At 41.7% G+C, this 27,800-nt stretch overlaps 2 protein-coding genes across 10 annotated transcripts in view; one reads left to right on the top strand and one right to left on the bottom strand.

The window, feature by feature from the left end:
- LOC145976650 (uncharacterized) overlaps positions 1-22,530 on the top strand; it is a 279,978-nt gene extending 257,448 nt beyond the window's left edge. For all 5 annotated transcript variants that reach the window (XM_083107887.1, XM_083107889.1, XM_083107885.1 and 2 more), the window contains one exon: positions 21,839-22,530. In XM_083107887.1, the coding sequence (XP_082964013.1) occupies positions 21,839-21,962 (124 nt within the window). In that variant the 3' untranslated portion in view covers positions 21,963-22,530. The remainder of the gene's footprint in view (positions 1-21,838) is intronic.
- LOC145976652 (uncharacterized) overlaps positions 1-27,800 on the bottom strand; it is a 193,622-nt gene that overhangs the window by 1,358 nt on the left and 164,464 nt on the right. For 4 of the 5 annotated variants that reach the window (XR_014440284.1, XM_083107891.1, XM_083107892.1 and 1 more), the window contains one exon: positions 21,688-22,633. The exons of the other annotated variant lie outside the window; for it this stretch is intronic. Coding sequence is in view for 3 of the 4 variants with exons in the window: in XM_083107891.1 (XP_082964017.1) it covers positions 22,607-22,633 (27 nt within the window). In the remaining variant the exon portion in view is untranslated. Of the gene's footprint in view, positions 1-21,687; positions 22,634-27,800 lie in introns of those variants that run through there. 5 annotated transcript variants of the gene reach the window in all.

Genomic DNA, 27,800 nt, shown 5'->3' with positions numbered 1-27,800 from the left:
ATCGAAAAAGTTTTTCGAATTTTTAAGCGAGCGCTCCATCATTGTTGCAAATTTCGTGACCAATTTCAACAGCGTCTAAACACAATATTTGCGAAGTACATATTAATAATCTCGTCGCTTAAAAATGAGCTAAAATAAAGAAAAACGTCGTTTCCAAGAAAATTATAATAATCTAAAAAAATCATAATTAAACTGCGATTTCGGTTCTACATCCCAGAAACTAGGTCTGATATCTATGGCACCGCGGGCAAATAATTACTTGTCGTCCTCAAGATCCAAGAGCGAGTGTAGTGTTTCGCGTTTGTCAGAGGAGGCCTCGGCTATCTCGCCGTAGGCTAGCCCCAGAAGTCGCAGACCGCAGGAGAAGAGTCACGGGGCGCGGGCGAGTCGTGAGGACAGAGACGGGAGTCTGGTCCCGCCGCAGATTACTTAGGTAATTGGTAAATACGAGGGTTACCATCCCAGTTTTCACCGAGGGTTGAGTCGGCTGGCTGCCGGCGGATACCTCGCGGCATTTCGTCTCTCGTTTCCTCTCCCTCGTCATCTCCTCCTCTTCCTCGGCTCTTTCCCGCTTCCGTTTTTCCCTCTCGCTCCGATCTCATCCGGCGGAGGATATTCGCTTTAAGGGGGGAAATGAGCCTTAAAATTGTTTAAAGCGGTCGGAAGAAGGGTCGTCGGATCCCCTCAGCCTTACGCAGGATGTAACCCAAAGCCTTAGGGAAACCACGACACTTTGCACGACAAGAAGCTTCCCGATCGCCGATAAGGAAGCCAATCTTTCCGATTGATTATCCTCGCAAGGGAAACGCGAATATATATCGGACACGTATTAAAATTTTAATTGCACTCGACTTTAGGATGCTAATGTCCTTGGGCAAGTTTATATAATGTCAATGTGATTATCCGATAGTTTGAAATCGAGATTATTTTTCCTTCGCGTTCCGCATTCATATTCTTCGTGTGACTGTGATCTTTTCCACGATGTTGAACGATAACGCAGCGATTTCGATTATGGTAATTGTTTCTCCTCGCGATGTACACTGCGGCGATTACCGGCGGCGACGTCACGACCCCATCATCTTCCTGGAACGGGAAAAGATTCACGAGGAAGACACGCGGCGAGTAATTTCGTTTTCCCCGTCGGTGCTTCCGGCTCGCCTTTCTAATGAATAGTGATTAATTGCCGGTGCTCTGAGACCGACTCGCAGCCATTAAGCCCGTCAGAGCCGATTCCGTCGAAATAATTACTCGGCACTCGGCGCACGCACGCACGCACTATTCTCTCCTGCTCGCGAGTGCGTGGTTGATTTTTTAATTGCAACGCCTGTGTGAACGAGCCGATGAGAGACCACCCATTTGATCGCACCTATGTATGCTAATCACTGTATCAGAACAGTTCGCACTTGTTGAGCGTATCTTTTATTAGATTTTTTTTATTCGATCAATTAACAAAAATTTATTTCCCTCTTATTAGAAAATAGGGACTGACATAAACATATGTCTAGTGGGGATTCGCAAATTTACCGATTGATCTGATGACAGAAAATAATTGTCTCACTCCGGAATTAAGCATTTTAATTTGCGAATGCAATCTATGATTCGAATCGGACCATATGCGAAGCGCGCTTATTATGAAATCCGAGTGAAACAGAAGCGTAACCCATAGGATCAAGCTGGAAAAGACTTCCGCGTGCTTTGGTCCGCGTGCTACGTAAATCATGGACGAGATGCAACGGCGTTGCGGCGCGGTCCGGCGCATTTAAAGCGCACGCATTACGATAATTACGGTACTTTCTCCGCGGTGCGCGCCGATTTGCCCGAGCGCGACGTGACGTTTGATTATTTAACTGGTTCTCATCAGGCGCGCGGTGCAGGGAGGTAACGACAGCCATTAAATACGGATGTTAATGCGCGGCGATTAATGGGAACCCGCGCAGGATAATAGACGAATAGCGGGAAACTAGAAGGGCTGGTATGTTTGAAAGAAAAGTTCGACATTTGGTAGGGATAACAATCGAGTGCGCTAACGGTATTTGTCGGAACAGGCTCGCTTGTGTTTCTGCTTGAATGAGAGCGACACTTTCCGACGCGAAAGCATCGTGTGATTTGAATAATAAGAATAATCCGAGCAATTATCATAATAAGATACACGAGGTAATTACAGTTACTGGAATATTAGAGATGAGTCCAAGAATTACTCGAGAATTAATAATATAATTAATTTTTAATTACATGCGAAATTTTATTAAAAAATTGTTCATTCCAGAACTACGAGACAAGAAAACGTAACAATCTTTATAGATTATCATAAACTTTAATAACTAAAGTAGGATAATTACATATGTGAATATTATATAATTCTTGACATATATACTAGCGAGATGTGTATTCTCGGCTACTAATTGCTATCACGATGCCACTCGAGTCGGACCCTCTTAGAGCGACCCAGATTGATTCACCGACAATCCGAAAGCGTGCGGATATCTCGAGAGGGTGAAACCGGAAGTGAGACCGGGAGCGTATTTTCGTCCGCGTGGCACATGGCGTGTGTCCACGCATACAGAAGTACAGAAAAAGCAAATATAACGAGTTCTCAGTCGAGCTATAAGACGACTTTACGAGATACGTCCAATCCTCGTCAGTTGCAACATTTGCGATAATGGCAGTTTCGCAGGCAAGCGAGTATTCGCTAATTGCACGGTGGCAGAGGCGATAGCAACGAACGAGATCCATCCCGCGTCTCATTCTCGCCTACTTTCCCACCGTCCAGGAGTACCGACGATCATCGACACGCCCCGTAATCTGCATCCAGAGCACGTATCGCATCTACGCTCTGGTTCGATTCTCGATAACGAGATTCTAGAGTTCCGAGCGGCTTGAATACTCGGAAAGAAAAAGAGAAAGAGTCCATAGCCTTTTTTCTATTATGTACTACTGGCTAGTAGCAAAGTAGAAGCTGCCATCGTCCAACGTCGTCATCTCGAAACGACTCGTTCATCGATCGATACATTCCGCATTCCGTCGACATTACGCGTGTACCTCTCTTTCGCTTATATAACGGTACCTAAACCGATCTTTTCAGAATTCTAACAGAGTGACAAGATCTCTGTTCTGTTTCGCGTACATTCATATAACGTGTTTCAGAATTTCTTTTTTATTTTTAGAAAAAACTTAGAGGAAAGACACATATATCAATTATTTTTTTAAGTATTGTTTAAAATTTTTAATATTACAAATTATAATAAGCTTGAAATTAAAATTAAATTGCAAACAATTTTTTAAAAATTCAAACTTTATATATAATATTTAATCTACTTTTTATTCGCGAAATTACTCTCGTACAAAAAGAAATTAATTAAATAAAAATAATAATAAATTAATTAAAAATTTACGAAGATATTGGACTTTGGCTTTGAAAATTACCTGACAAGAAGAAGAAAACTTTCGAATTGAATGTATCACTCTTTCTGAATGAGGGCAGTAACTTTGCAATTCAATACACGAGGTTTTCATTTGACGGAATTTCCAAAAGCCGCTAGCATCCGGGGCAGTAAAAAAAATACGTGTGTCGTTAGGATGGACTTCTAGCCGGGTCGCTCGTAGCCGTAAATCGTCGATAGCGACGGCAGGGACGGGCGCACGATCGAATGCTACTTTATTTACGAGATGCATCGCGCCGAGCGATGATGCACCGCTCGCGTACGGGTCGATTTCCACTCGGGCAATCGCTCGTACTCGCGCGCACTCCTAAGGATCGCGTCTCTAAATAACGCGCGCGAGCACGGTAATAAAAGGATAATGACCAAAGCAAAAGAAAGGAAGAAAAAGAAAGAGGGAGGGAGGGAGAAAGAGAGAGAACGAGCGCGGGATAGGCTGAAACTCGCGAGCACGATCGTGCGCGGCGAGATCGCGGCCGCGCGTTCCGATCGCAGCACGCCCGACAAATTTATATTGCCACGACGGGGCTCTCCGTGGCTTTCGGTAAAACTGCGCGATATTTTATGGCCCGATCCGCGGGACTCGTTACTTTCGTAGACGTGGAATTATCCCTGACATCGTCACGAATCGTTCGCAACGAAAGATGCCCGAGTCTTCTCGATGATCGGTTGAAAGCCGCGTGTCCATAAAACAAGGAAAATTTTTAATGTAATTTACTGGAAATTCGCACATAAACCACGTAAATCAATTTTAATCAATTCGCTTAATTAAAGTTGATACAAAACAAGATTTATTTATTTTTTTTTTTTCGTATTATGAAAGCAGAATTTACAATAATGAGAATCAGGAGAGAATATCGTGAAATTATGTATTGCAATTTTTTTTTGCAAAATATTATTATTGAATTGTGTTTATAACAAATTGCAAAAGAATAAAAATACACAATAATAGTGATTAATAATTTATATATATATAATAGAGAAAGAGAGCAATTTTTATTTTGTTCTTAAAAAGGGAATTTTATTTTCTTATACTACTTTACAGTATATTTTGAAGATAAAATTCTCTTTATAAAAAACAAAAGTGACTATACGAAGAGAATACGAAAAAAATAAAAACTAAAGAATAAAAAATTAAAATAAAATAAAACATTATAAATTCGTATAGCAAAAAAGAAGAGAGAGAAAAATAATAATATATTTCAGTGTTAATTAGTACATTACATGATTTCGATAAATCAATACTTGCGCGAACGAATATAATGAAAAGATTTGCATTAACGTGTCACGTTGTATCGCGCCATTAATACCTAGCCTATGGCCTCCAACCGAATTTTTTTCGGCTGTACGTTATTGCTTCCGAAGCAATTACAAGTACGGTAGCTCCGGACAGAATTGCACACCTCGTCCCGCCTGGCTCTATAATTGTTTCGACGATTCCTCCACCTCGCGAACGGCAATTGCACCTGCTTCGATTTTGCTCGCTTTTTGTGGGAGGGGCAAATCGCCTTATTCCCATCCATCTCCGTGACCTCAAGCACGCAACCTCGAGATCCGATTGATACACGACCCCACCACCATCGAATCGTTTCATCATCGACCCTGAATCTTCCACGTCAGTTTTTTCCACGCTTCGACATTCTCGTAGATGTCAATGGCAAGTGTAGTCATCGAGCTACTCGACCGTCAATGTAATTATATTTCCAATCTCTCTCTTTCTCTCTCTCTCTCTCGTTAAAAGTATAGAAAAACATATTTACGTACCAAGATGTCTTTAATGTACATGATCGCTACATAGACTTTATATTTGCGTATCGATTTAAAAAGAAGATTTAAAGCCGGCAGCATTAGCACCTCCGGCATCTAAGTTCATTAATTATTCATGTACGCCCACAAAAATATTTTTCATGCGTGCGAGACGAGAATCTTCTTTGCCATACTTTTCCTAATATCATCTGCCAATATTCGCACGATTATGTGTCCGGTTTGACCGGGCGCTCGCGGGTGCATATTTATCCGTTCGAGGGTCCTCTCGGAAACTACGCAGTAATATCCACGAATAGGGAGGAGGAGAGGAGGGACAAGGGGCAGAGGACACGACGGGCAAAGCGGACGTCGTGACGACGTTAGGGACGCTTCTCCGAAACCCGTGTCCCGGGAGCAGCAACGGCGTGCGGCCGGATCGTGTGTGACGTGCGAAAAAATCGCCGTCCGGTCGGTCGGCCGCGCTACCGATCTGAAAATCGCTCGGTAATCGCAGGTTACGGAGAGAACGAACATACACCGGCGGCGGCCCGGAGAGTGCGTGCTCCTCGAAGCACAAGCGACAATCGCCGGTTCCCAGCGGCTCCGCGGACGACCTCTCGGCCTCTCGAGCGAGAGCGGCCGCGCCCACAGCGCGAAGGAAACGCACCGCTTCGTCGTACATGTGTACGCGTGTCCATGTGTGAACACGTGTATATATACCTACATACGTGTGTGCTGGACGTGGCAGCACCGAAGACACGAAGAGACTTCGAGACCCGGTCGTCGACGCGCTCACACATTCGCGCTGGCATCCACGCTCACGTTCATCGCGCTTACACCGGGTAGCCGCGGGTGTATCGGCTCGAGGCATACCGGGCGATCGCGCGCGAGCGCAACGGCACGAGGACAACGAACGACTTCGTGCCGCCTCTTCGTGCTGCAATTTTCAGCGTCCTCGGCGAACTACCTCTCCCTCTCCCTCTTTCTCATCCACAGCGAGAAATGCCTACCGTGCGCTATCGACGCTCATCGTCCTCTATCGCTTCGTCCTTGTCGGCTTACGTGTGTATGCCGGCTTGGAAATTATCCCTCTCGTGCCGCCGGCCTTCGGAGCAATTGCGGCCGTTAAGGGCTGGAGTTTCCCTTTAAATTCCGCGAGGGGAGAGAGCTTCTCTATACGCGATGTAGAATCGCGCGGCTAAGAACGGGTGGCTGATTGATCCGTTTAAATTCTCTCTTTCTCTCTCGCCCGATGATTGTATCCTTTCGTATGCATTTTTTTCACACCGCTTCCGAAAGTAGAATTGCACGGGCGAAAGTACAGGTTTCGAGTACTCTTTTTCCCGTTGAGTTATGTAACGACTGTAGCGTAGGTGGCAATTGGGGCGTCATTTATTTCGCTCATCGCCTAGTGTTAATTTTAACATCCTTCATGTAACGTCATCGGGTGTCATTGACGGATGATTGGCACACCACGTCCGGGACTCGTAACAATGGATTCCTAGACGGCAATACGCAATAATAAATAATCATCGGCGACTTGCGCCTCCCACGTTATCTTCGAAAACTCGAAGATCACGAAGTCACGATTATAATTTAACAGAACTGTCAGAATTAAGATGTCAGAGATCAAGAGTTTCTCAGTTACACAATTGAAAGATGTATCTTTGTAAATTCACATTCTACTTGACGAAGTTATAGGATTATTATATTCACGCTAATGATTTGCGCGGTATGTTTACATGACTTTCAGCAAAAAATATTTCAAATAAATATTCAGGTAATAGCTAGAACCTGCGCGTCATGGATTTTTTGATAGCTTCGTTATTCTGTGTATTTAATGCCGTAGAATGAATCTGCAAAATCGATCCTCATCCGCTCAAATTGATCGATATGCAATCCTGGATTTATACGGTACCTTTTTTACCGCGTAATTTTATTTCCATGGTTAAAAAACAAATCTCTCGGATAGATGCTAGACTGAATTGAAAGATCGCTCCTCATAAATTTTTTTTTGAAACTTGGCCATTCTGTGGCCAGTGCAATTTGTAGCTTGCGAAGAGATCTTCGACGTTGGAGTGCGCTGTTCGAAGGCACCCAAAGGAGTATATTCCGAAGCAGATCGCAAGATCGCGCGGACGAGACAATCGTGATAGTTCGCGATAAGTTTCGCAGCTCTGACGTTGCACGTTCACGAGATCTTTCCCGCCGCGCCAGAATCGCGTCGGGATATCCGAGAATTACGCGCTACCTGGTAAGCGAGGCCGCGCAAATGGCCACGATTCGTTTGAGAAATTGATATCGTGCGGAAACCCGCGGAATTCGCACGTAATAAACCCGTGGCACGGACTCTTTTCCTCGGCGAGGTGGGAGAGCGGATGGAAGCGACGAGCTCGATGCAGGGACCGAGGTGAAAGCACATATGCAATATGGGCGCAAATTGGCACGTTCCGTGAAGCCAAGTGTGGCTATTTGACAGGATTTCTCTCGGCCGCTGAAGAAGCGATCGATTTTTATGTGCGCCTTGCCATAGAAATTTTCGCACAGGCTCTCGGTTGATCCGCAAAGAGATATATTAATTGGTCATTTGTGAATAATTTGATTTATCGCGGATTATTAAGAGCAAGACGCGGGATGATAGTGAACGTTAGAGAAAAATTTATCTTTTGTGATTCTTAATAGCCAGCGAAAATTCAAATTTATGTTTTCACATATAGAGCCTTATTAAAAATATCTCCTGATTGAATTTATTTACATTTTTGCTCGAATATATATATTATACGAGTTAAACATATGTTTTTATATATTATATGAGATCAACATATTTTTTTTCTGATTTAAAAAACATATTCGTATAATTAATTATTCGACTAGAAAATCTCTGCTGTTGTAACGTTATTATTTCTTCGCTAAGTTTTAATTTATATAAATACTATTTTATATATACATGTCATATGCACATAACATTTTTTATAAATAACATTTTAATACAAATAATTAAAAAATTATTTTATAATTTTAATGTAAAATAGCTTTTTTCCTTTGATTTTATTTTTAAAACTACACTATTTCATCAAAATATCTACAAGATAAGAAAAATCTTTTACTGTATTTCCGATTACGAATTATGCACTACTTTTTAGGGTGAAGAAGCTTTACTTAAAGCGATCTCGTAAAATTTAATTAAATAATAATAAAAAAAAAATAAAATCAGATGACGGCTCCGAAGAATACCGATCTTTTCTTATAGTTACAAGATTCGTTGCGGTTAATAATGGACGATTGATCATTTCGAGTTTATTGCAAGGGCGTTCTTAGGGATAGAGACGGCGGTACTAATGCATCGTCAAGTGCTAATTACAAGCTACGTTGTGCCTTTTCTCCGGTAATAGCGGGAAATTTTATGGAGTTCGCGGTGCGTATCGCTTCGACATCCTAGAACCCGACGTTTCCCCCAAGCATCGATCTTCGACACGTTCGGGTTACTGCGGCCCATCAACCACTCGGCGATTACACACACGAGGACATTTATTCCTTGGCGGGAACAAATAATTCACCATGTACAAAGAATCGCGCTTCCTCGCCATAGGATCGATCATGGCAAGTTACAATTACAGAAGCGTTGTAATTATAGTTATAGAGAAAAAAATACACTATAGTTCTAAAGAACAGACTGTGTGCATATATAATAAAATAATAAGTCGAGCGACGATTAAAATTACAAGCAAAATTTAAATTGAAATTAAAATTTATTGCAATAAATAGCGAAATGATGGCGCATCGATTTCAATGATATTATGACTGTTTTATCTCTATTTTATCGCACAAAAAGTAATGTGAATATGGATAGTCCTGCGAATTAATCGGACGATTTTTGCAAAATAAATTTCACAACGACTTATTCAATAAGACCGCGTTGTAAAATTTAATCGCCATTTACTCGCAATTATGCTCATCGTCTAATTGCGTCTTCGTTACGCCGCCTGTTATGGCTGCCACTGTCGGAAGGTCGCACGATTCGACACGTGCATCACGCTCGCTCAGGATGGGAACGCATCGCTCGACATCACGATCATAAATCACTTGGTCATAAACGCGCGCGAAATCTTTTGATCAAAAGACCAGAGGGTTTGGAAATATCGCGAGCCGAGAAGTAAGATCGTATCGGTAACTTCATAGCCGCGTATGAAAGACGATTGAAAAAAATTTCGTTTCGTAAACGGCGCAAATCTATTTCTGAAAAATCGTATTAGCGTCGATTAATATCAAGTCGGAAGGACGAGCGAGAAGGATGCTTTTTCATATATCACTTTCGAATCGCGCGTCAAAGATATCTCTCTTATTTCTCGCTCCAGAGTATCGAAACCTAATCGTAAAACCCTTTTCTTCAGCGTGGAGCAAAATTACCGATGTGTGAGTCTCGCCTCGTCTACCGGCGGCCGTAGTGACGTGCGCGAGAGGCGCGACGTAAATCCGAGTCGACATCGTCCGGAGGGGAATGAGCTCTAGGAGATGCCCCGGCATTCGGCAGAGGGGCCGAACCGTACTGACCGTACTTCATTACCCGGGAGTTCCCCCGGCCCCTCACGGGTCATCCGTTATCATTTTTACAACTGCCGCCATTCAACAATGTCGAATAAACTCCGTTAGGTATTGCGGCCCGGTCCGCACGGGGATCCTTCGGCGAAGGCGTGCGCTTTTAAAGGTATCGATCCGCGCGTCCCGCGCGCGCGAATCCTCTCCTTCTACGTCGGCCTTAATAATTTATCGCCTCTCGCATGCACGCCGCGCGCCTTCACGACGACGACCAAGTCCGCTGTCCTTCGAACCCGGACGCGGAGTGCATCGCGCCGATGAAACTAGCAATTTTGTGTAACGACTCGATTTATACAAGACCGTCGCGCTGATGCGACCTGGCAAAAAGTTCTTGGATACGACCCAACGATCGGTATAATTGTGTGTATGATATATGTATATGTAGATAATTTTTCCTAAAAAGTTTCTAGGTATTGAAGAATGTGTAGCTTTATGCTGATGAAAATTAATACTTGTTTATAGAATAGGATTAGGGTTGCATAAGACTCAAGAAAATACAATTGTTTTTTGGAGGAAATAAAAGTAAATATTATTTTAAACAATTAATATCATGAAATTTTTGCTAGAAAAATTTACTCAAGATCAAAACAAGAGATTTAAATTTTCAATATCAATACAATATTTGTTTTTTAATTTTTTTTTATTTTATATATATAAGTTAAAGAATTTTACTTAATAAATAAAATCATTTGTAATCATTTGTATATAATTATGTAAAATTTTATTATGTTCATTTTGTTTATTGCATTAATTATTTTTGAATTTATTAATACAAATGATTTTATTTTTTAAGTTCGTATGATATATTGTATGTGATTTTTTTCTCATTTAATTTACAAATATATGTAATTTTTTTAAATCAATGATTTTACAAAATCAATATTATTGACAACTTAATCTTAATATTGTTTTGATCTTGTTTCGAAATTCAAGACAAGGAATACAATATCAAGTATAGGTATCTCTTGGTATTTCAACCCTAAATGTGACTAAGTTTTTAATAGATTTCAAAACATTTGAAAAATTGATATGTTTCAAAGTATATTAAATCGCAATTTAAAATATTGATTGTTTCTTTGGGAAATTTAAATGAAACAGTTATCGATTACATTTATATTCGTCATAATTTATTATTCATATTTATTAGAGCTTTCTTTGAAGAAATCGAAATTTCTTTTTCAAAACTCGAATATCTCGTTCTATCAGAAATACAAGCAAAGGATTAATCCTAGCAGAGACAAGATGTAACAAATGCCTGAGCTCTGTCTGCGGAGTGCTTCGTATTTCCACAGAGTCATTTCATGATATCGAGGGCTTGCACCGCATTCCTTTAATTCCGGCATCGACAATGAATCGTCCTTACGCTTCCATTTCACACCGTCGCCGCACAGGTGCACACGCTAGGCGGATATCGAGGTTTAATTCCCGCAGAAACGATCCTGGAAGAGAGGAGAAGCGAAAGGGTGACGGAGGATGGGCGAAAAGGGGAAGGCGGAGGGGAAGGGGGAAACCGTAGTCGCTTAACAAGGTGAACTCATTACCATTCGTCAATTTGAGGTACGTTCAGTCGGAGTGACCAATGGCTCTCTATCCCGTGTAATGGGATACGGTCCGACATCCGTCACCGCGGCACCCGTGCCAGGGCCGTTATAACTGGAGCACTACCTTCTCCCCCTGGTTCCCGCTCTCTGTACTGCAATGCCGGCAACGTTTCTCGAACGACACAGGGAAGCGTGTTTGCTCGAAGAGGATCGTACCCAACAACGTGGAAGGACCACGCTGTTATCGACGCGGGGGAGCAAAGGAGAAAGATAGATGCGGAAAGGCGATGGGAGGGAGGGGGAGAGAATGGAAAAGGGGGACAAGGGAGAGAGAGAAAGAGATATAGAGAGGCGGTCAGCGCTCGTGGTACGGAACGTGGCCCCGGGGTTAAACGAGTTCCACTAACGAGTTGACAAATCGAGTCTCGGGGGGGTCGTGCCGAAGTAGACCTATAAAGCGAAGGTCGTGGGCCCCGCGTCGTACGTATCACCCGTTACTGCACTCCGACACGTTTATTGCTCTTGTTCGCGGCCTCGTAACGAATGACTCCACGGCAGTCTCTCAGAGCGATGGGGGTGCGCGGGAGCGGGGGTGGTGGACCACGGGAGGGAAGCTGTACTCTGCTCCGGCGAGACGGATGGGAGAGGAGAGAGAGAGAGAAAGTTCGTTGTTCCCGTTAGTGGCGTGCACGCATATAGGGAAGAACCCATCTATGTTTCTCGCAAAATTCTTCTGTCAGACGAAGAACACTGTCGCAAATTGCGAAAGGCTAATGATCACGAAGAGCATAGCGTCACTTATCGCGCGAGACGATGATTGATGCCGTCATCCTTCTTCTTTCATCGGAACATCCACCTTTGAATGTTATCGACAGAATGACAAGCTTGATGATTTCATTCGTCGATAGCTGACTGTTATTATCTAGTAGGCGTGAGAGAATGATTAATAAGGAAGGAGGTTGTTGCTTGGAAGCTGAAATAATGAAGAAGTAGCTAGATATGACGAATCTGAATTATATAGAATATTATACATATGTACAATATATGTATATGGAGGAAAGGTAGAGGTGTGTAGACAAAGCAAGCGTGCACAGCAAGCGTGCACAGCAAGCGTTACGTATATTCAAATAAGTTGGCTGGTTTTGTTGGCGTTAACAAAAGAATCAGCTCCGTCAGAGTCCGTCGTAGGACTCATCGCCGTCATCGACCGGCGACTTTTGATCGCCAGATGCTCCGACAGGATCGCCCGCTGCACGACAATTAGTGACGATGACAAGGATCGCGAGTCGCGCTTCTATCCTCACCGGAATAATACTAATGGACGTCGATCATCGTACGACCACGTTAATCTACGATTGCTTTTTGTTCCTCTGTAAAGTGCTGTTCGCGCGTCGCCTAAATTAGCACAGTCAGAAAACGAAGCACACACGTGCGCGGAATCGCGGAAAGAGCTACGAGTAAAACGACGAAAAATTGTTGAAAAATCAGTCTCATCGCGGATGCTTTTTCAACGGCCGAAGACGTTAGACAAAATTGACATCTGCCAATCAGGCGGCGCGCCATCAGTGACGATGACACAGGGATACTCGTTGATAACTGATGACTACCTGTCAATTGTTAACCACGGGTGTCTTCGTTCCCGGTAGCTTCAACCATTTTTCCCGCGCTCTAATCTCGCGTGACATCTGCCTCGCGTAATCACCCTCTCGACTATAGAATCAGAAATCAAAAAATTCTTTGTTGCTGCCTCACAATGTAACAAAGAGCCGTGCCGCCGTCATTATTAGTAATCCGAAAGTCCCCTACTTGCCTCTGCTCGTGTGACCTTCCACATCCCCGACTTCTCTCAACACATAAAGAAACAACTCTACCTCTTCTTCGGCATCATCGCTACGCACGAGCGTGCTGTTTTCGACGGTCAACCGAAAGAGAGCGTATTCTAACTCGACTAGGAATCAAGAACGATTGGCACGCATCTTGGATCAGCGCTGTTCTTCGAAGTTGTCGACACCATATATAGAATGGACTCGGGTCCGCTCTTTTACCGATCTCCATCGCTCTCTCTCGCTCTAAGCCAACGTTCTGCCTCCTCCGTCTCTTTCTTCCTATGGGCATATAAGAGTACATACCTGCCTACGTACGAAGACCGGTACGGTGCGCCGGGATCGACGGTGCACGTCGTTCCAATCGGCGTCTCTACGCCACCCTGTTATTTTCTGAAGGGTAAATTATCTCTCCCGGAGCCGCGGCGGCGGCGGCGGTGGCGGCAGCGGCGGCGATGTGCTCTCGATGCACACTCACCGTGTGCAGTGGCCGAGCATTACCTCTCGGCTCGGCCGGATACTTACACGGAAGAAGTAGCATCTTCGCGCACGTATCTCGAGCCACCACGGCGCATCAAAGCACGTCCTACTGGATTGCGGCTCCAACGATCTTTGCTGTTGCTGCTACCTGCTCTACGTGGACGCCGCTCTGCGCTGCGCTCTCCTCCTTCACGAGGACCGGGAGCTATCGCCCCCTCGCTCTTCTCCGCGATAGATGCTCCCGGCATTCGTATCTCCTTCTCGCTTTCTGGGTCCTGGGTATGTAGGTAAATAGAGGCTGCTGGCACGCCCGACTCCGTGCTACGCCTATTCGAGATGAATCTGCTGTCGTCGATTGAAGGGCAGCATACAAGGTAGGTGATCGATAATCAACGTGCTTCCTTCTCGCGGTTTCGATATCACCTTCATCAAAGTTCGTGTCGCGTATGATCCCATCGTTGATGGTTATAGAATCACGAAGAGCAATTTCCATACTGTTATTATTTTTGGCGTGGATTGATGTCACTTTGAATTAAATATTACATATTTAAACCCGCTCAATCTCAAGAATACTTTGATATCAAGAAAATGATTGCGAACTGAAAAAATATTAATCGTGATTATCCATCTTTATTTATTGCATTTGATTTCCTTCGTTTTTTCCAATATAATATTTAGATTGTTTTTTGATTAAAAAATAGATAAATATATATGATGCTCTCAAACTTACAATAAATCGTAAAATAAGCGAATATTAAATCTAAATCTATCTGATCGTTCAATTATTTTATTTCGTGAATTTTATTGTCTTACTCGAGCGCGAACAATATTTGTATCCATCATCGACAAGAGATTCCCCTGAAGGGTTACGATTACGATCGGAATTGTACCTCGTACAGAATCATCGATTTGTTGCTACTAATTTCGCGAATGCCGCATCACGCTACGCTTGCCTCTTCTTGCGTCCGCCTCGCGAATGCGCCGATTCGAAAGTACGTAAATATGGACCGCGATCTTAGCTTATGCTTGTTCGCGATAGATCGTTCTATGTTTATCAGAAATAAACTAACATCGCGAAATATTGCTAGAAGGGCATAATTGCCGGATTGCTTTATTCGACGAATTCCTGAACGAGATGCAATTTACCATACTGATTGAGGAGCTTGCAGGCATACATGAGAATGAACATTTCCGCCTGGACTTTCTCTAAATTCGCATCAACGCGTTAATACAGCTGCGTCTTCATTATACAAAACAATAATATTATACTGAACTATTAATAAATATATTACATAAAACAATGCAATAAAACACGTTAGAAAATCATTGATTGCCTCTCGAGTAATTTTATTCGATGATGTATCAATGCAAAAAGCGAGGTGGATGTCGCACTATTAAAAATCAGCAGTTGTAATTCATTAAGACTTAGTAATTTCTTGCCGCGATTTTTTACATATTGTAGAATTAATTATAATGTTATAAATATAGAGAAAGGAAGCTAACTACGAGTGTATAATCGATGTTAATAAACCCGCTTGGAGCAACATGCTTGCGATGGATACGAATGGGTTGGACATTTTCGCAAATTGGGTTCCCGTTTCCGCGCGCGAAACCCGCGCGTAATAATATCCTTGCCGTGAAAGCCGGCTGATCAGCAGACTTTGTGAAGGTATCCGCTTCTCGTCTTCGTCGGCGCGAGAAGTGGCCGATAATTTCGCGAGACCAGCGGTCGAGTCGCAACCTAACCGTCTATCTATGGTCGTAGGATATTTCTGGTCGGCCTACGAGGAGGGAAAGAGAGGGAAGACGAGAGGAGAACCACGACGGATACGCGTTATCGCCAACATACGGTCGCAAGCCCGACGCGTGTCTGCAACTTCTTACTCAGGGCCGTGTGCGCTAATTTTTCAGTCTTCCTCTCTTTCTCTTTGTTTTATCTTTTTTTTCGCGCGTGGAATCTTGCAATAAACAAATCGTAAAGCGACTCTCGACGGTTGGGATAGACCACATCGCTCCCTGCGTCTTTTAAATTAAAGGCACTCTTGGTAACTGCGCAACGCAATCCAATAAATAAACCAGAACGACTGTTGCTCGTGTCAGAGCATTTACTCGTGATGCGCGAGCAACGTTTGGCGTATAACATGTTGCGTAGCTGACGGTCGATTTAAAGACCGAAGCTGCTCGACAGGCAAATAATTTGTGTGTGTGTGTGTAATTACATTTATTCTAGCATAATTCATACGTCTAAATTCTCGATGTGGTATAGCAGACCGTATCCGATCTTATGAAACTGTAAAAAATCACGTCCGATGTTATCACCTCATCGAGAAATCATATCTCCTCCGTTATCGCGCTACGATACAAACAATTTGAAATGCCACAGCCGACACGCTCTTTTCTCGTCAGAGAAGGGTCAGCTCGCGACGACCTCGGCACGCGAATAAAATTCCTCGTATAATCACGCGAACGAGACGCCCTCGAACGCGGATCGCACGCTCCTGCACGGCACGGCTCTCGTTGACGTCAAGAGACGTCCAGCAGTCGTTTCGAGAGAGAAGCGACGTTCCATTTAATCCCCCGCTCGACCGGCGCTTCTCGTACCGTCACTCGAGATTGACGGCTCTCGAGAAGACACCGCTCGCATGGATCGAACGAGAACGACGGAGAGACACGTTACTAAGGAGGAAGGGGATGGGAGGAAGAACGGAGAACGGACACGCGAGGAGGTCAGATAGCGGGGTATTAGGGTGGCTTAAGTCCCGCGCCACAAGAGCCGCCGTTTCTGATAGTAGCCAGAAGCCGGGTGCACTCGCGCTCGGAAGCGCTTTATCATCTCGTCTTAATTCGGGACTTTAAAATATTTATACCGTCGCCGCGCGGAATGACGGTCCCTCTCTCGAGTCCCGCGAACCTATTTTTTCTACCGACGCCTCCTCCATCGCGCGTCCGCTCGAGTGATTTATGCCGCGCCGCTTTTTAAAAACGTTCCGAGACGCCGTTGAGATGTCTAAACGGCAATGTGCTTGCTCGACTTTTTTCTCAGTTATCGAGACGTACTGTATAGTTTCTCATTTTCAAGCAATCGATAATAAACAAGTTGTTGAAGTGGAATTAAATAACAAATTTTTATTATTCGTTTAAAATTTATTAATTTGTTATTTATTTGCCAAAGAATTTATTTAAAATATGATTTTTAATTTAACAAAGCTTAAAACATAATAATTTAATAAGATTTAATTGCTAAAGACAAATTTTAAGATTACTAATGTGTTGAATATTATTACAAAATAGTACAAAAACATTGATTTTTAAAAATTCAAAAATATATCTTTGTTATATCGATTATATCGTTCGTAAAAATGTTACATTACAATAGCTTGTTTATTCAAGACTAAAATAGCAACTTGCAGGAAACAGGCGAAGAAAGGCGAGGAATCGACGTGCGAGTCGCGTTTTTCTGTTTGCAATGGGGTTCGTGAACGAGCCAAGATCACCCTCGGAATCCTGTGGAGTCCGTAGGCTTCTCAGAAATAATAGCCGCGTCCGTGGTCGCCCCTTAAATCCTTATGTCGCTCAAACCCCTTCTCGATTCCCGGAGGGTCGTGAACGTGCGATGAAATCAACAAGAACAACAACTGCCATTGTATGGCAGCGAAGGCACTTGCTGCCCCGAATGACATTCGTGAAAGGGTTGCTAGGCTTTTCTCCGCATCCGCTCTCTCTTTCTCTTCCCTGTCGATCGACTTTTTCGGATCTTTTTCCAGCCCGACACATGCCGAGAGGGCTCCTAACTACCCTGGACGAACGTCGTCTGATTGCCCGGCTGTTATTGCCTGTCAATTGTTCGCGTTCGACGTTATTAAATTAATATTAGGAGCAAACTTAGGTCCACGTCAACGGTCCAAGGGTCAGTTGTTGTCCGGTTTTCCTTTATTTGCCAAGAATTTCCCATAGGGATTTGTGCACTATGAAAACCCTTCCGAATCAAATACCATTCGTGATACTCTGTCATGAATCGTCTTACGGAAAACACGATGACTGACAGCAAACAGCCATTTACAATTTATATTATATGTGTTCTTCAAATATTATGTATATCAACCAGTCAATATACACACTAGTCAAGATAGCGAATAAGAAGATTTAATCTATGCTGTACTATTTTATCATAATTTTATTCAAAAAATGTTATCTAATTTAATATAATAATTATACATTTTTTTACATTATTGTATAACCTCATAAATTATTGTATAACACATACATTTTTACAAATTTCTAATATCTCTTTTAAATTAATAATAATTTAATAATTTCAATTTAATAATTTAATAACTTTAATAATAATAATACATAAATAATATATCAACGAGCATTATGTGAATATTGAAAATATCTTGCAATTAGAATATTGATAATAAAATTAAAGCGGATTTCCTTGTGCAAACGTTGTCACGATTATCTTGTCGCGTTGGTCTTAGAATGTATGCCTCAAGGCTGAAACAAGCGACAAGGGGAGACACGAGCTTCCGTTGTCAAACGCATTTAGCTGCTACAAACGCGAACTTGAGAACTTCCCCTCCGGCTGTGTCGTCGAATCTTGTAGAGTTTAATTACCGAGATAATAACGAAACATAATCAGCCGCCGATTGAACGAGTCTTAAATTACATCGAGTGTGATTTTTTTATCTTAATTATCAGGTGTTCGATAATTTATATCACAAATCATAGTATTTTTATTTAATTTGTTGTACATAATTATAAAATTATAAAATTTATATTATATATATAATTAATTAATATATTGTGTCTTTTTCGATAATTAATGTGCAATAAAATGTTTTAAATTGATTACAAATACACAATATATATATTTAAATTTATATCAATTTATGTAAATATCTAAAGCAAAATTCTTTTACCGACTCTGGTTCATACGAAAATCATAGAGCTATCAAGTTAACCTCGAGTTTCGTGTTTTCTGCTGGCGTGGTCCTTAATTAAAGATGCGTGCGGCTTTAGAAATATTTACCGGCGGGTTAACTACCTATTCGTGGCCGGCATAATTGGCGGCAGTTCAAATCTCCTTGGTGATACGTAATTGGATCTAATTGCGAAGAAAATTTTCCCCGGGGTGGCGTTCCTTACTGATTTCCGTGGGACCCAACACGAAAACAATCCTCAACGTTTCGTTGGAGGCATTTGGCAAGGCCGATCGTTATGACGATCGTACAAAGGTAGAAGAAAAGTGGCGTTGTGGTATCTCGAAAAAAGAGTTACTAATGTCGGTCACGAACGCGGCACGAAATCTCCTCCAGCTGCTGTCTGTCTTTTAGGGACGTATCCACTCGTCCGTGAAATCTTCGGTCTTGAAATTAATAGCGGCCACATTTCTCGGGTAAAAGCAGGAGAATCGTCATATCTAAATCCGACATTTGGAACGATACCTGGAACTTTAGCCTAATACTCTATTTATCTTAACATTCTGTTTTGGGGGCACAAAAGAATTATCTAGATAACGATTTTAATACAATAAATGCAATTATATATCTTACTGAATATAAATAATAAGAATAGTTTAAAGATTAATAGTTATATTATAAAAGTGGACATCGAAATAAAAACAAATTAGAAAATAAAAATGGTTCGCATCATAATTCACTTAGGAAACTGAACAGAACAGAAGGAGAAAGAGAGGAAGATATTAGGACAATATTCTTCTCAGTATTCTCATCGTTATTTCTAGTTTTGGCAGTTGAAAGCCAACACGCTTAATTAGAAACGAAGCGAAATGAGCGAGGGAGCGATGGTGGGGGAATTTGTCGAAAGTTAGAGTGCAGAGACATCCGACAGAAGGAATTTACGGGAATTGCGCCCACGCAATTCTAATAAAATATATCGGCAATTAGCTCCCTAAATATTCTCACACCGAACGTCGTGATCTATGGACTTGTGCACGATTCTACCTAAAATTACTTTAAATCGCCCTTTTTCAAGAGGGTTGCTGCTGTGGTTACAAATTATCAAAGGATCAGTCACTATTCATTGAAATATATTTTCTTCGCATCAAGAATATATTAAATATCCAAATCGTTTCCTATTTTCAAACAATTAAAGAACTCGACATTTGGAAACATTTATTTCTGTTATAATGTTCTACAAATACAGTTACTTTTATATATATTATATTATCTTGATGAATATTTATTTATATTACGTTTTTATATACATTGTATAAAATATATTACAATAATTTAATTACGATTAACATATTACAACATTTTAACAATGACTAACATCGCTTGTAATTAAAATTTCAGTCGAATATCACGAGATATCAACCTCTCGAGATATCTCGGGACGAGCTTCGAGAGTTGTGCGGAGGCACAACTTTCCGCACAACTCTGCTTGCGAGTTCAGCTGGATTTCTGTCTACGCTACGTAGTCGAGCTTCGTTAACTAACGCGTTTCGAGCGCTAACTCATTTTTCTAATTAGGCGACCGCTACTGTCGCGGAGCTACAGAGAGGAAAGAAACTTTCTCTGATAAACTTAGACGCCGGACCGAGCGAACTTGGACTGGGGATGTGGAGCGCTCGTGTGCGTGTCGTAGATGGAGGGAATGAAGGATAGATCGGGGGTGGGTACGGGTAGTCGAGGGATAGACCCTTTGGTAGATCAAAGCGCCCCCAAAGATCAATACGCTCCTGAGATGCAGGGGCTGCCGTTGCGAACAAGAAGAGAAGATAGATAGGAAGAGAGAGATAGAGAGAGAAGAAGGGAGAGATAGAGGAACGATACGCGTGAGAGAGACGAGAAAGAGTACGGGAGAGTGCGATAGGTTGATTGAGGGCACAGGGCATTAGTGGTGCCCCGATCTCCTTGTCCCGCTTCGTCGCGTGTTCTCCTCCCGTTCTATCTCTTTATAAACATGTCACGTACTTCTTTTCGACCGAACGGAAGCAAAGGGGCATAAATAGGCGCAATTAAGGGAGCCGGCTAAGAGCTGTGACTTTCCACGGAATTCCATAGTCCGGACAGAGCGAAGAGGGACGCGCGAGTGTCGACTGCCAAGAGATTCTCTCGACGATCAAACTTGTCTGCTGCGGAGAATCCCAGAAATCTCCCACAGAAATTCTCCGGCCGATTGTGATACGCGAAAGTGTACCTCTTTGCTGCGCTATACTTATGCGGATGTGTACTTTTCACGACACGCAGGTCATTACGTAATTCAGAACATGAAACGTTTTAAATCCCGGAGGCCCCTTATATGCGGCTAATGGCTAAATTATAGCGGGTCACTCGAAGGTACGCGAACGGGACACGATCGCGATCTACATAATTCGTTGATGAAATGGAAATCATAATTTCAGGTAAAGTCCGCTTGTACAAATTAAGTAAATCGCATAGCGGCGCTATAACAGCCCCACCGTCTTCGTGACCGCACTGCCGTGGGTCATGCAAGATAGCGGCCAGATATTTGGTTAAATATTAATGACGTCGTTAAAACAACGCATTTGCGGTTCGTTAAACCGGAGGGACGCGTATAACGGCCGCCCGTTAAGGGCCCCGTAATACGAGCTATTTGGTTAAAGCACCTACACGATATTAAGGGGGGCCGAATGGCTATTGGGATCCACCGTTTCTTGTACAGGACACATCGCGCACATGCAACGATGTAATAGAAAAAGTTCTAATTAATTAAATGTGCGAAACCTAATCCACGCCGCCTATCTCTTGCATTAATTTAAATTTGTACGCGGATTAATTAATCTCTCACTATTAGAAATTTCAATCTTTAATATTCGCTTTTTTTCTGAATAAAAGAAGCAATATAGAATTTTAATGAAAAATACATGAACTTTAAAAAAGTATTATTAAAAGTAATCGTACATACGAGTTTCCTACATTTAGCATATAAATGTATAATAAAAAATATTTAATAAAACTTTATTTTATGTCAAAGGGATTTGTGGGACATGGAATAATACAATTCATTATATTTATGCATTTCTAATATATTTCTAGTTATTAAATATATTTTTTATATAAATACATTTTAGTATTACATGAATTAATTTCACAACTATCAGCTATCATTTTTTACTTTTTATTATTTGTTTTATTATTAATTTTACTTTTTTTTTATATAATTTCTTTATGACTTGTAAATATACTAATATCTGCCATCTAAAAAACTTTTATCTCTGTTCTAGAAATTCTTCGGTAAAGTTATTCGCTCGTCGATCCGGGATTATCGATTTCACGATGGTGATTCGAGGGACGCACGGCACTGTCGACGATGTCTTCCGATTTGCATTTCCTCCTGCCCCTGGATGATCATAAATCCATCGGAAACCCCGCTTCCTAAGCTACTGTTTGCACGTGCATATCGTCTAAAAGCTAATCTTAAAGCAGGAATCGCTAACAGAGTTCGGACGGTTTGAGAATAACCTCTAGATTAGTTTCATATTGGAAATACATAAAAAAAACATTGATAGCTAGATCACGAATTGATCGTAAAATATATGCTTTTACGATATTTTTTTGTATATTTATCAAAATTAGTTATTGAGATTTAATAAGTTAGGTAAGTATTCAAAATATATTAAAAAATTTTAATTACTATTTTTAATTTTAATTAGATTTTTTTAATTTTATATCGATTTTCTTTATTGTGTGCTCACCAAAGCGATTAGCCTGAAATGTCATATCAAAAAGGAAAAAAAGGTGAAGTTATAATAAAATAAAATATTAAATTACAATATTTAACATAATAATATTATATAAGTTATAGTATTGTTATAATATTTAGAATATTTTATAAGAAAATTATAATAGTAATTTTTCATTGTCCAAATCAATAACAGCAATTGATAATTATTAAATAAACGCCCATTACTTTTGTCCTGGCTCTTCCGCATATTTCGATATCTCACCTATCACGACTAAAACTCGCTAGATATGGATATGCAAATCTTCTTTTACGTGCCGATTGCAAACCGCCCGATCTGAAACAAGAGAAGAAAAAAAAACATGAGAATGGCAAGTCGCAAACACGATAAAAGCGGATACGAAGTGGATAGGTGATATTTTACGGGTGGCTCGGCCCCAGTCTGACCCTGCCGCAAGTTCCTTAGGTCTGTAGGTAAGTAAGTGGGTGGACTAGTTAGAACGGCAGCAGGGGGACGACGAATATAAATTCTCCAAGCGCGAGACGAGGGATGACCGCGATACACGCGAGGTCCCACGATCCTCTCGTCGCTCCCTTGTACGAGCTATCTATCGTTTTTCATCGGCTCTTATCCCCTTTCGGCGCTCTTGACGCACGTGGATCAAGATCAAGCGAAGAAGCGGTGACCGCGAATTTTATGTCTCGCTGAGAGAGTGTCTATCTTTACGCGATCAGCGAGATTGATCGCTAAGTCTCGTATAAATAACGCGCGCTCGCCCATAATTTTCATGCTAAACGAGAGCCGACACGGCAATGTTTATTGCATTGATTTATTAGCGCGCTCGTCAATTAGAATTGATATATTCCGCGAGTTATTGTCTGTTACAGCGGATGTGAAAGGTCTCACGCGCGCGATAAGAGGACGCGAAAGCGGCCGCGTGATTGTATTTGTTTGTCTGAGCAGCGCGTATTGTTTCCGTTCGCACAATTCAGTCGTTCAAGATGGAGATCGATAAGAACGATCCTGTATTTCACTCATTCTTCATTTACCATTTTTCGTTTTTGTAAATGTGTAAACACGCGAGACGTTTAGCACGAACGAAAAAGCAGTCTATGACATGTGTATTGCGCGTAACAAGTTTACCAACCGAAAGTTGAGCGGCTGAATTCGGCTGAGCGGGATGCAATCCCTGCTTCAGTCGAGCGAGCTATGATCGGGCATCCGTCCTCCGAATCTTCGGCTCGGGAAACTCTCGCGGACGGTGGAATGTCCCGAAGGGATACTTCGGCACGCGGGGCCCGACGGAGTGACAGGGCGTTAAAACGTCACCCGGTGGACATTCTCGACACATACCAATCGAGTCGGAGATGCCGAGCGAGGGAGTTTGCCCGTTCTTGATGCGTGTTTCCGTCAGACATATTCCGGATTCCAAGACATCCTCACGTCCCCTTCGGCTCTCTCGTCACGGATTTTTCTCAGCCGCATCTCACGAACGATGGTCACGCGAGAACGTTTATTATCTATTTAATAATTATTAGTTATATATAATTGCGCATATTTGGAATTGATTTTTACTTCTTTCGATTAGAGGAAATATACATATAATAAATATTAAATCTCTTAATGTAACGCACCTCTTGAAGATTATTGAATTTATGTTTCTTATAAATATTAAAAAATAATTATAATTGTTTTTTAATATCTATACGAGACATAAATTTAATAATCTTTAATATTTATAAGTTTTTATGTTATATTTTTTTAGAATGCATACTTGGAAAATTAAGTTTTAATCTGAAATCAATAATTTCTATCTTGATGTAATTTATTACGAGTTCTTTTTGAAAACATTTTATTTTCTGCTTTATCATATGCTTTTTAATTCCAGCATCTTTTATACTTATCTCTTCTGACAAATTTGTACTTTAATATTTTAGTTTCTTCCGTGCGCAGTCGTCTAATGAAAAATTAATCCATAACTCTCGCAGAAGAGGAAGAAAAACAAGAAAATGACAAGAAGAAGTATAGTTCACAATTTGCTGACATTTAATAACTCGTGCTCGTTTTCGGCGAAATTATGTACTTCCCTCTGCGAGAAGACAGGCTGATTGTTTGACGGAAGAATCGCGGAACGCTGCGAAACGACGCCGTAAACGCGAAGGCGGCGGTGTTGATCGATGGGCATACCCGTCAGTTGGCACCACTTTTAATTAAACCGCCCTCAAGATTAGCTCCCCTCTTCTTCTTGCCGCGGCTTCTTGTAATTGTTTTAAATCTCACCCCACGCCGGGACGGACGACGCTCCCTCGGCAGTTTAGCCCGGGAAAAAAAACCGCAAGCCGTCAGGGTGACAGATTCGGCGGCTCCACTGACATTTATAAGATCGTACGAAAGGGTTGTGTTGCAAGGATTTCTTTGTTTATCTTTTTAATGACGGACTCACTTAAGCATTTGCCGGAAACACCTTCATTATTGTCATCTTGCAACAAAGATTCCAACATTTTCTCTTTTATATTCATCGAAAGTTATGTTTCTGCATATTTGAGGAACAGAAAGAGCGCTGAAAATTTTTCATTACAAAGCAGGATATTTAAATATGCCGTTTTCTATCCTACAGTAAATTTTCTTTCAAAGTGAAAAGATGTAAAATTTATGAAAATTTTCACAATGACTTGAAAAGATAGAAAGAAAATTCACTGATAGTTACGTGACTGAGTATCTAAATCCAGGTCAGATAGTAAGCCTGATAGATAATGTTCTACTGGTGGCAAAAGACTTAAACGTCAGACCGACGATTATCGATCGTAGGAAGCAAATACGATCACGACTGTTTCCAGCGCGATTAGAATCACCAGTTCCAACAGTCATGATTCATCGAGCAAACATGCAATTAAATCAGTCAAAAATCTGGCATTTTTTTACAGGACATTTGGTATTTATGAGGAATCACCTTACAACTTGGCAACTTTTTATCTAAATAACAATCTACCTTTTCTTCTTTCAATTATTTTTCAAAATAATAAATATTAAAGGTTCCTTGGCCAAAATGCTATAAAGATAACATTTAAAAAATGATATTTCATATACAATAGTAGCGTACAATATAAAAAATATATAAAATTATCTAAGCATCAAATAAGAAATTTATGAGATGAGATTCAAGACAATCTAGATAAATCTATTACGCGATTAATATGACTTTAGGAAGAAATTTTCCAGTAAGTTGCATCGTCGAATTCGACAGTTTCGTTTCCGGTTTTGTTGGATACTTGGCCGCGTATTCCGACAATATTCACCGTGCCCGTTCGCCTCGTTCAGTTTCAATTTGACCGTACAGATGTTTCCCGAGACGCCGCTCGGTCTCGCAAGTTGGGATATCCATCCATAGCTCTCGTCCGGGCGCTGTAACGGCGTCGGGAGTTACGGCCGCGGAGATGTATGGTAATTGTACGCGGCTAACTTACAGACTCCGAGTGGCCCGGGGGCTCTCCAAGTGCCTTCTAGTAGTATCACTGGCTCAACATCCACCTGCAGATACCAGAAGGGAACTCGCAAGAAAACCCACTGAGTTAACAGCATCCCTTCCTCTTCGCCGATCCCTTGGATGGATGCAGCCGACATCGAGAGACGTCGAGGAAAGTTCGATCGTCTGCCTTCGAGACATTTTGGCATTACCGTATACGTGTATTCCTCGAAAGAGGTAGTTCTTCCAATAATACATTATGTTAGTGTAATATTGGAAAATTTTAGGATACAATTCCTGATAAAATGTATATGTGTATTTTGAAATATTGTTATAGTAGCACTACTTGAAATGTTAAATTCGTATACGGGTTAAATATAAATAATTCATCGCTTTGCGGAAAACACGATTACGACACTATTGATATCTCTGGCGAACGCAGAAATAGACGTTGATTAAGACTTAGAAGAATTTATCTGAAGGATAACGCGACCACCTTTGATCGAGACAGAGCAAAAGAGCGACGGCAAGAGAGATCTCGGGGTCGACAGAGAGATCAAAGAAGTGGCAGATAACGAGGTTTTTCGGACCGAGGGTTGAGTACTGTTTATCGATACGGGAACCGCGATGTTGCCCACATGGCTAGCCGTCTATTTTCGGTGGCGTGTAATACTCGCGCGTCTCGAGGCGTCTACCTGTGTGTCCCGGTTTCTTCCGCCACAGTGCGCGCCACAGGTCGGTGAACGTACAGAGTTCGTCCAGGATTCGAGGAGAGAACTCGTCCTCCCCGCAGCAATTCGGCTGATTCGTCTCGCGGGATCGCGCGGCTGCATGTGCAATGACTGCGCGAGACTCCCAAGACAGCACTTGTAAGACTCCGTTCGGTGCCTTCGTACTACGCTACGAATTGCTCGTGGTTTATGCACGTCAAACTGAAACCTTCGATACAACTGCGGAGACTAGGTAACTTTACCTTACAACATATTAATCGAATAGTTGATGTGAAATAACGAAGAGAAATGTGCAAAAAAGTGCATATATTTAAGAATTGATTTAATTAATCTAATTCTAAATTTTGGATTTTGCGTAGTTTGATTAGTAGATTGAAATTTGCATTCTCAAATATAGAGCGCAATTATTTACGCACTTGATCTAACAGTCAAATATAATTATACACTTATTTTATATTAGCTTATTTTATATTAGCTTATATTTGTATATAATTTGCAAATATTATTCAAATTATTTCAACATCCTTTCATCTTTTCTAAATAATATTATTTTCGTTATGCAATTGTTAACAAACTGTCGGTAAATGAGCTTGGTTTTTGGAATGTGCGGTGTAACTTTGGCAGTGCCGCGTTCATCGAACTCACGAAATTATACGTGCATAATCAAGCATACTTTATTGCGATGAAAATTATTACTATCATCGTAAATGCATGCGATTATTTCTTCATAAATTCGCCTTGAGGACGGCAATTTGATTCGATCCCGTGTCCGATATAAATTACGGTCGCGAAAAAAATGCGTAACGCAGGGAAACGAGTCGCCGACGACGAGAGATGCGATCGCGCTGGTGATAAGAAATAATTCCGCGGGCTCGGTAAGATCGGTCCGAGGACCGAGATTATACCAGGGCCGACGTCGCGATGTTATCGGGGCTTTATGCAAAAATTGCTAATTACTGAATCCCGCGATGAAAGCGTGCGACAACGCGTCACGCTCGGGCGGGGCCGCTCGCAGTCATCTCTCATAGCTTTGTACGGGGAACGCGGCTAATTGCTGATCTTACGATCGGTCTGCGAACGTGCGGGGTGGATGGGGGAGGGAGGGGGTCGAGAACGCTGTTATATTTCGCGATCGTACGCGGCAGATAGCATTATGTATCGAAACAATTTCGCTCGTCTCTTTATCTCGAGCTTCTATCCGGATTCGACTATCGTCATTATTGTAATCGTTGTCATCGTCGTCGCGAGGTATATAATTCGTGGCGCACGCGCCCGGAAATATTAACTCGGGCCATTTTACTTTGTCATC

This window comes from Camponotus vicinus, unplaced genomic scaffold, assembly GCF_025532165.1.
Source record: "Camponotus vicinus isolate PSW18456_S1 unplaced genomic scaffold, iyCamVici1.0 SCAF_9, whole genome shotgun sequence".
Lineage (NCBI taxonomy): Eukaryota > Metazoa > Arthropoda > Insecta > Hymenoptera > Formicidae > Camponotus > Camponotus vicinus.
The sequence above is the reverse complement of the archived record's forward strand: the minus strand, read 5'-3'. Positions and strand labels throughout refer to the sequence as shown.